We start from the raw sequence: 9,843 nt of genomic DNA, 5'->3' as shown, positions 1-9,843 counted from the left end.
GCATTTCAGAGGGCAGCAGAAAGGGAAAAGTGCAACAAAAAGTTCTGTGAACACCCAGATTGGAGGAGGGGAACAAGTTGCCACATGCGCTGGAGAAYGCTCCCCTGAAGCCTGTGGAACCCACCACAGTGATGTAGGCTTTCCCCTGCAGCCCATGGACGGCTGTAGGTGCATTGCAGGAATCTGAATCCCATAGTAGCCCCACACTGCAGCAGGCACATTGGCAGAACTGCAGCCCAGGATGAACCCACCTTGGAGCGTATCTATCCTTGAAGGACTGCAAGCCATGGAGAAGAAAAACACYGGAGCAGGGAAAAGCAGGAAGGGGAAGCAGGAAAGAGGACTTGAAATAGRCAGACCAAAACCCCCCATCCCACACCCCTGTGCTGATGGTGGGGGTAGAGTGAAAAACAGCAACATCAGAAATGGAAGAGTCAAGTTCAGCCTAAGCAGTGGGTAAGGGAAGGTGTTTGTTAACAATAAGAAATCAGTGGGTTTTATCTCAACACACAAGCTTTTCCAATTTATTCCCTGTCCCATCTCCTGCTGAGGGAGAGGAGTAAGAGCAGCTGGGTCAGGGTCTGGCAGCCAGGCATGGTCAACCCACCACAGTAAAAAGCATTTAATAAGAAAAATTCTCAAAACACTTCAGGTGACAAGTAAATTACTACTTCAAATTGTGTAAAGTACCCATCTTTACAGAGATGAGCCCTGAGAAAAGTTGGAAGGTGACACTTCTGAGAATAGTTACAAGCYGCTACAATTAAAGTCCTCCATTCTATCTCCTCCTTGCTAAACTAAGCTGGAATAAATATTTAATTTCACACAACTAAGAGCTCCTAATCGCTTCAAATGCTTGTCCAAAGACTGAAACCATCTTTTCAAATAACTCCCTGCATTTCCTTAACCCATCCCATCATCTGGCATAAAGCCACACTGACAATTCTGCTGCCATAAAAATCATCCCTCTCCCCTATTGCAGGCAGCACTAACCACATAAAGTCTCTATGRCACACACATCACAAATTTCGTCTAATCAGATAAACCATGCCTGCAGATATATTTTACTCAATTTATGCAGTTTCTAGTGTTTCTTGCTTTCTTCCCTTTCACTGTCTTCTGTGCTTGATCTCCCCCCTTTCTTACATTACCTGAGCAGGTCAGGWTGCAAAAGAAAGTGAACATTTCTCAATGCAAGACAAAGATCCTCCATCTCACCCTTCTAAACAACCCTTGCTTTGTTTTGTTTTGAAGGCATCAATTTACTATTATAAAAGACCATGAAAAAGCTCTTTCAAGATAGTAACGAAACTACTAAATTAGAGAGGTGGGTATTTGTATGAAAGGCAAAAAAAACTGAAGCAATTTCCCTCCTTTATCTCATRGCCCACATATTAGATGAAATGTAACACTTCATTGGGTAAGGGGAAATAAAATCATGATTTAATTACAATGTAGCATAAACCCTTTAGTAGTGGATACCAGGATATTATTGCGACATCTAAGCTAGAGTTCTTCACAGACACTGTAAACAGACACTCTAAATTCCCTAAATGATTGGCATTAAGAAGGTTTTTACAAAAGCAGTCAGTTATTCTAAGATGTCATGACATGGTGAGACAAACACACATACATCAGTAAGTACAGAGAAATGTTATGCTACATTTTGGACAGTTCCGAACTGAAAGTGCTTCACATCTATAGGATAAGAAATGGCTTCATCTCCTCATCCCTAAATGATGAGAGCAAACAAACAACCCTTTAATAGGTTAAATAAACAGTGCCCCATTTATCCATGCTTATATAAAGTTTCCAACAATTCAGAAGGTCCATGGTGACATTTACACTCTATATACACTGTAACAAATTGTCAATGAAAAAAAAAGTACAGGTACTCCTTGGTTCCCAAAAGCTGGAAGCTGTTCTCTGCACTAGAGACAAAAGCTACCTACAACATTAGGCTGGTTTTTCTTTATTTGCCCCCTTTTCTTTTGAGCGTGTTTGTGTAAAAATTAGTCATTCCAATCCACCTGGAATAAGATCTGTCTCTAAGTCCTGGTCAAACATAACAACTGCTTCATCCCAGTTTTTAAGGCATGTTCATTAGATGTCAGTACAAGGGTACTGTCAGAAATTATAATATCACAGGTACTAAGAGTCAGCAGATTTACACAGCAACAACTCTCTTTACAATATAATGTAAAACAGATTGTTATGATGGAAGTTGTTCCTGAGTTAAAATTTGCTAAATACTACTAAGGTTAATGTTTTCCTTTTATACTTCTTCCTCTGGAATGTCCTTTTGCATACAGTCAATTGAAAAYCAAAAATCACTCTGAAAAACACCCTGGATGTCAGAAAATGAAAATGTTAGCAAAATTCTAATTACATTGGCATTCCCAAGTCTAAATTTGGCAGTGACAGTATGCATTTGCAAGGGTTAGTATCACTTAGCTTTTAGCAAGAGTATTTTCTAAATGTGAAGATAAATATGTCAGTCCACATTTTTGTGCAACCACAAACATCAAGGAAAGATTTTGGTATCAAGAATTAACAAATTTGAAGTTCTGTGAATATGTATCACTCTGGTAATGTAGATGTTTTTCATTTTCTCCTCCTTTAGAAACAGAGGAAAACATTTTTAAATTGCACRAACACAAGACACCTACAAATATATTCAGCTTTCTAAAACAGACAGCTTGTCTACTCAGATTATGAAGCATCCATTCCCACAGAATTGTTTCTCAAGTATGAAATCATTGACATAATTTCCTATTTTAAAAAAGCTGCTMTTGGCTGAACAAAGTGGGTAGCTTCAAAAATAGATTTTTCATTAGATTCAAAATGTGTATGACAATTCTTACAAMCCAATTCATCCTGGCTCCAACTCACTGAAGTTCATACAAACATTTACTCAAGTCTGAGCATTACGAAAGGGCAGTAGAAAATCAGGATGACAAAAGGTGTGACTCAAGTCTGTGCTATACCTGCACTTCTGACTCAACTGAAGACAAACCCCTCAGAAAGCTGCACTGTCTGGAGTTGAACCCAAAATTTGATGAAATCCATGAACACRATGAGTTTTAATGGAATTAGTATTTTAAGTGCTCCATCTGAAGCTCACCGTTTGCAGTGATGTATCATCTCCTATTTCAAATACAAGAAAYTGCAGTAACTGCACCTATCACACTAGGGAATTAATGTTCCTTTATGCATTTTCAAATCTGTCAGCAGTGCAAATTATGAATTACAGTACGATTAAAAAAATCTTATTTCCACATTTGTTTCCATTTAAATCYGTGTAGGATGAAAATCAGCAACATGCAAAGAAAAGAGGGTGCAAAAGGAATGACTGCTTCCACAGTATGGGAACTCCAAACAGAGAATCTTACATAGTGGTAGAGAAACAAAGCTCTGAATGAAGTCTGGCCTAGCCCACATGTCTTACACACAAAGGTTAGCTAAAACTTAATTGCTGTGACCATAAAATATAAATAGCAACAATTTATTCACAAAATTCTGGATTAGATTGATATTTTTCTTTAACAAACTGCATGATTTGTTCAGTCAGCTGTATGTTTAAGCACAACAGTAGAAAATGTAGTACATAAACACCTAAAAATCACAGTCATAAAAAGGAGGCAAGTACATCAGTCTTTTGGTGTCCAAAGCACAATAGATTAGTCTGCCAAATGAGTGTATGTGAAAGTAAATTGTGGGCATTAGATTTGTTAAAAATTGYTTCTACTGTCAATAAACAATTTTCTGTATTTTAATACTGTTCTTAAGGAACTGTAAACTGTTTAAAGTAGCAAGTAACAGTAAAGGACTTAAATATAGTGGTAAATAGGAAAAAATGGGGTTTAAATTTGCATGTGTGGTGAGTGGGTAATTTGGAACTAATTCATAATTATCCACAAAACTCTGATCTTTCTTAGGTAAGACAGTACTGCCATCATTTCTAACATTTGTGACCATCATAATAAGAAGAGAAAAAAACCCCAACATATCAGCCCTGATACATCAATCACATATGCATTCTAAATTACAGCTATTTACATGAAAAATATATATTTAATTAAAAAGCCACTGAAAAACACGGACTTTTAGTCAGGTGCTGCACTTTCTGCAAAATGAGGTAATTTGGATGCAAACAAATTAAGTTTAGTAGAGTTCAGGATCCATGGTCTCCATTCTTAAAGTACAGATTGCTTCAGTAAATGGYTTGACTTTCTGTATGTTCAGAGCAAGAAATCACTAGATCCAGTTAAATCCTGTTTTATAGTGCTCTTGATGCAACACTGACTAATGTCAGAAGGCTTCCCAGTTCAGTTTTACAACTGGTCTTTCAATAGAAAGAAGAAGGGAAGAAATAAAAAGTGGTTATAAGTTGGTTTCATCCCAAGATGGATCATTCATATTCTTTAGAACTTTTCTAACAAGCTTCTCCAAGTCCTTGCGAGCTCTTTGTTCCTCTTCTAATGATTTCTTCATCTTTTTGTTATCCTGTTTAACAGAGACAGAGATATTACTGGCTTGTTTCAGGAGATTTTTACAGACACTGTCAATTACAAATTCTGAAGGCTCTTTCCAGTAAAACCAGTATAAGCTGTTCAAAAGCGAAGCTTCTATTAAATCTTCACAAGTAATACACAGTTATTTCACATAATGCAACAAAAGCCACCAAAYGGAAACTGAATGAGGTACTTCTTATTTGTACTTAGGGGGCCTTTATACAGAAAGTGCTAGTAACAGATGGCCACTAATCTTGAATTCTTCTGCTCAAATCTGATCAATGAGGAGTAGAATATATTTGTTGCTAATGGAGAAGGGAAATGGAGCAATAAGCAGACTAAATATCCCCTGTAAGAGCCTCCTGTGATTTTAACAGGTTTCAATCTCCAAAAAGCTTCTTTAAATTTAATGCAAATTAACTTGCTTCATTAGGAATGTAAATAGTTGAAAGGAGTATCCTGAAAACCATTATGTTTTCTGAAAAGTGTTTTGTCACAAAATTTTAAACTAGACTGATGACTACCAGCAGTCTATGAGAAGTCTAAATTTCAAGTAACACCATCTCTCCACATGTACATTAACAAGTGAGTTCTCACTATTTTGTGCCATTAGGCAATACTAAAATAAAGGAACGGGACCCTAAGGATGTCAGGGACTAATCCTRGAATGCTTACATATTTAATCCTGTACAGGTCAAGGTGATGCTGGGAACAGTAGGGAAGCAACCAGAAGATAAAAGAGCATTGAAATAAGGCCCCAAGACAAGTCTAATCGTGTTTAACAGACACAAGCCTGCAACCCAAAGGTCTAACTGTTTGGACTCCTGTTTGGTGTCATCTACAGACAAATATGATGGGAACATAAAATCATAGAATATTAATTCAGTTGGAAAGGACACATCAAGGTCATTAAGTCCAACCCCTGACCCTGCACAGGACACCCCAAGAAACATATCATGTGCCTGAGAGCATTGTCCAAATGCTTCCTGAACTCAGCCAGGCTTGGTGCTGTGACCACTTCTCTGGGCAGCCTGTTCCAGYGCCCAACCACCAGGTTACTTCAGGTGAAAAACCTTTTCCTGATATCYAGTCTAAACTTCCCCTGACTCAGATTTATGCTGTTTCCTCAAGTTCTGGCACTGTTCACCAGAAGAGATCAGTGCCTGCCCCTCATCTTCCCCTCACAAGGAAGTTCTAGACCAGAATGAGGTCTCCCCCAGCCTCATTTTCTCCAGATTGAACAGACCAAGTGTCCTCAGCTGCTCCTCACAGCTTCCCCTCAAAGCCCTTCACCATCCCTATGGCTTTCCTTTGGACATTCTTTAATAGTTCAGTATCATTTTTATATTGTGGCCTCGAGGTGAGGCCATCCCAGCCCAGAGCAGAGCGGGACAATCCCCTCCCTTGCCCGGCTGGCGATGCTGTSCCTGATGCCCCCAGGACAGGGTTGTCCCTCCTGGCTGCCAGGGCACTGCTGGCTCATGTTCAACTGGCCATCAACCAGGTCCCTTTCCACAGTACTGCTTTCCAGCTTCTTGATCTCTAGTCTGAACACACAACCATGCTSTGTCACTTCATTAACTCCCTCAAGTCTATTGAGAAGCTATTCCCCCCTCAAGTCTGTTGAGAAGCTCAGGAAGTTCATTATTTTATGTAGGTACAGACTTAAGTCATTAAGTCTGCCCAATTCAGGACCAAAGTATTCAAGTGCAGTGCCTGAGGAACAAGAGCTATGGATAACCTATGGAAGCTGCTATGGGTAGGATCCCATAGCAATCTGGTGTCTGCACCAGCCAGGATGCCATGTACTTCCAGAGAGCCTTTATCCATAAAGCCCTTGCCAGCTCAGAGATTATTTCTGCCACTCCTCTGGTTGGCAGCATTACAGCTGTGGACCAATAAATGCTCCTAAGCAGAGATTGCTGAACTCCTGATACATAACAAAATGAAATCAGGCTTTAATATATCTTGGTTTTGGAAGATGTAAGGCTATGTAGAACATCTCTTTGGAAAGGCACCAGAAAAGAGATGTTGCATGAAGCCCAGGAAAAGGAGAATTTTTGTTTTAAGGGTTATGGAGCTGTGYAGAGCCTCAGGGAGGCTGCACATTTATTCTTTGTACAAAATCAGGAGGCCACTGGAGTATTAGTGGGCCATTATTGCTGCTTTTCTTATGTGAATTGTATTTTTTTAAAGACTGTCACAATCACTTCTGACATCGGATACTTATTCCTTATACACTGAACACAGCAGAATTTAAGTATGCAACACATCAATTGTCCTATTTCAAGGAACAGTCATGGCATCCTTAGAAATATTGGGCATGCTTATAGGTGGGCAAAGAGTTCACACTTATAGCCCCAAAGCTTGAGGAATTTGAAAAAAAAATCCTTTTTACTTAACAGGAGATTTTCCCTAACTTTCTGAGTCAGACTGGTCAGCAAATTCACAGAGAGTGAGGAAAATCCAATGCTTTTTTTTTGCCTATACACTCAGCAAAGCCTACATGGAGCACCATTAACATAGTTAAAACAAGTTGTGTCCTGATAAGATATTTTTATTTATTCACTTAGAACAAGTCACAAAAATGCACCCAGAGCTAACCTGAAGCCCTCATTTTAAAAAAAGCCACGTGACAGGCACTGAAAAGGACYCTCATTTCTAGAAATGAGTGGTTTTAAGAATTGATTTGTAAGAGGTGTTCAGGTTACTGTAAGATTGTATCATTTTAGAACTATAAATATCTGCATTTAGTTAGGCCTTTATTAGCATTCTTGAGCAACTATGATTTCTCAGTCTCTGTAAGTGTACTTTGCTGGTGGCACAGCACAACTGTATCTGCTTAACACTCGTATCATTTCACAAGTTGCAACATCCAAGAATAGCTTAGTGATTCACCTCAGAGAAATAATACTCAATGCTATTCTCAAAGGACTAATGACAATAACAAGGAGTCTTTTTGGCAAATAATATTTTACTTCTAAAAGTAAATGTAGTCAAAAATTCAAGTTCATGACTGTCAGAGTGAACTTGCAAGCCAAGTTTGTTTTTATAATAAGCCTTCCATCTTTCCCTTCTCCATATTGCTATAAATGTAACAAGTTACCAACCTGTCTCAACTCCTGTACTTCATCCTTTAATGCATATACTGTGTCAACAAGGCTTCTAAAATGAAAGAAGAAGATGATCTGTAACAACAGTTTTAGGAAATACACATCTAAATCTATTATTAGATGGAACTGTTAAATGAAATGCAATTAAATACAAAACACCCCATGCCCCACAGCTAACAGCTACTTTCAAAACTTGGTTATACAATTCCTCTCTCTTATCCCGATTTATATTCAGTAAGGCAAGAACTTGTTACCAGCTTTTGCGACACAAAAAGAAACACCTCTCAAGCACTTCTGGACCTACACCGGTTTCTGTATTACAGCTTCCTRCAACAGAACTATAGTTCCATTTCCAACACACACTTTACCAAAAAAATAGAACGATGCCACATGCTAACTAGAAGGACAACACCAATTTAAAATGAAATCTGACAGCACTTGGAAAAATTATCTGTAAGTGAAGCACATCACTTCTTGGCATGGAATAAGTTGCACAGCATATGCAAAGAAACCAGACATTTAAATGAAGGCCAACTGCACTTAGAGCACTGGCAGCAAACTCCAAACAGCTCTGTTCCAACTACAAACATACCATACACACCCCACAATAATGGGAGACAGGAGGAGGAAGAAGAGTGCAAAGTTTACTACTTTAATTCATCATTCATTAAACGTTTTCTTACTTCTCTTCTATAACAGTCTGACCATTACTTTTAGTTTCTTCTACAATAATTTTTTCTTCTTCTGGAAGCAGGACTTGAGGAGCTGATTCTTTACGGGAACCTGTTGTAAAAATAAAGTACAGAATGAGCAACTCACAAATACCACTGGGGCATTTTAAAGATTATTCCTTCATTCACTGCATGACACACCCCCGCGACCAAGGTATACCACTTTCCATTTCCCCCTTCCCTCTACACACATGTTACTGACACATTTTTTTACTTTTGAAACCACAGCCTTACAACAACAAAAGGTTGTCTGACACTCCTATCCAGCTGCTGACATAACTCCCGAGTCACTGACAGGGATGTTACACCGTTCAAGGAGTAGTGGAATAGTTCAAGGAATTCAATCATCAGTAGAAGCTGTGCAAATTCCCCAGAGCAGACTGAGAAAAACAAAGCTGCGTTTAAGTAACAGCAATTTAAGCCTCAAGGACAGATTCTGATCTCACACTGATACAAATCCGAGAAACAATTCTGCTCTAAACCCGTTACTCTCTCAGTAGGGAGCAGAATAGTGGTATCAAATGACACAGCAATTAAAGAAAAAGACATAAAAATCCTTTTCCCTGAAACACTGTAAGCACCACACTTGTGCCTGTGAGCACACACATATACACACAAATACTCTTACAGACAGCCTTTTAGTCCTATAATGCATTCCTACCAAATTAAATATACTCCTAGTATTTAATAGATGTTTAAAAAACACTTCATAGTTTATGAAAACTCAGAACATTCCAATAACTTCAGAACATTTTCCACACATTACAATTTATAACGTCAAGATAAAACATAATTATAAAAAAAGTAGTTCTGACTAGAAAAATCTACAGCTCAGAAACATGCATCCACCCTTAAGTACATAAAGTATGTATTCTACAAACATTATTTAATTAGGCTGCAACAACTTACAATATTTTTTAAAGAACTTTGTAAATCAAATGGTGTCTAAGCATTTGTTCAGAATTCAAACACTGAAGATAAAGAATAAAAATTCTTACACTTTTTAATTAAGATATCAATTTTAACAAACAAAGTACAGCTGCATGCCAATTCAGGAATTTCTTAAGCCTCATACAGTTTGAACTGATAACTTGGTACTACAGAGCACAYGCTTGCCCAGAGAAATTAGTTGCTGAACAGCTGATTTGTGATAATAGCACTTTYCTTTTATGGTTCATGGTAAAACACAAAATATAAACAAATAAAAAAGTTTAATAAATCACACTCATTACAAAATACTAACTTCCCAAAGAGCTGCAGTCTTGAGTTCTGAACAGAGAGCTTATAGGGACCAACCTTAGCAGTACATGTTTAACTATTTAAACTATTTTAGCAAACAATGACAAATCTCTTTAATAAAGAAAACAGTTTCCTTAAGCTTACAGTAAAGATCTAATGTACCAGTATGTGATTTTCAAAAGTATTTAGAATAAAGATAACGGCAGATTTGAGAAAGAATCTTGTCCTGGAAAGCTGTAAGTTCTT

General features: G+C 38.0%; 1 protein-coding gene across 6 annotated transcripts in view; it reads right to left on the bottom strand.

The window, feature by feature from the left end:
• Positions 1-1,421: 1,421 nt before the first annotated feature.
• Positions 1,422-9,843, bottom strand: part of ARHGEF7 (Rho guanine nucleotide exchange factor 7) — a 112,340-nt gene continuing 103,918 nt past the window's right edge. For all 6 annotated transcript variants that reach the window (XM_057390306.1, XM_057390263.1, XM_057390297.1 and 3 more), the window contains 3 exons: positions 8,311-8,410; positions 7,625-7,679; positions 1,422-4,506 (listed from right to left, as the gene is read on the bottom strand). In XM_057390306.1, the coding sequence (XP_057246289.1) occupies positions 4,384-4,506; positions 7,625-7,679; positions 8,311-8,410 (278 nt within the window). In that variant the 3' untranslated portion in view covers positions 1,422-4,383. The remainder of the gene's footprint in view (positions 4,507-7,624; positions 7,680-8,310; positions 8,411-9,843) is intronic.

Source organism: Malurus melanocephalus, unplaced genomic scaffold (assembly GCF_030028575.1).
Source record: "Malurus melanocephalus ecotype Western Australia unplaced genomic scaffold, MMel_1.1 scaffold_1, whole genome shotgun sequence".
NCBI classification, from domain to species: Eukaryota; Metazoa; Chordata; class Aves; order Passeriformes; family Maluridae; genus Malurus; species Malurus melanocephalus.
This window is presented reverse-complemented; position numbering and strand designations above follow the sequence as displayed.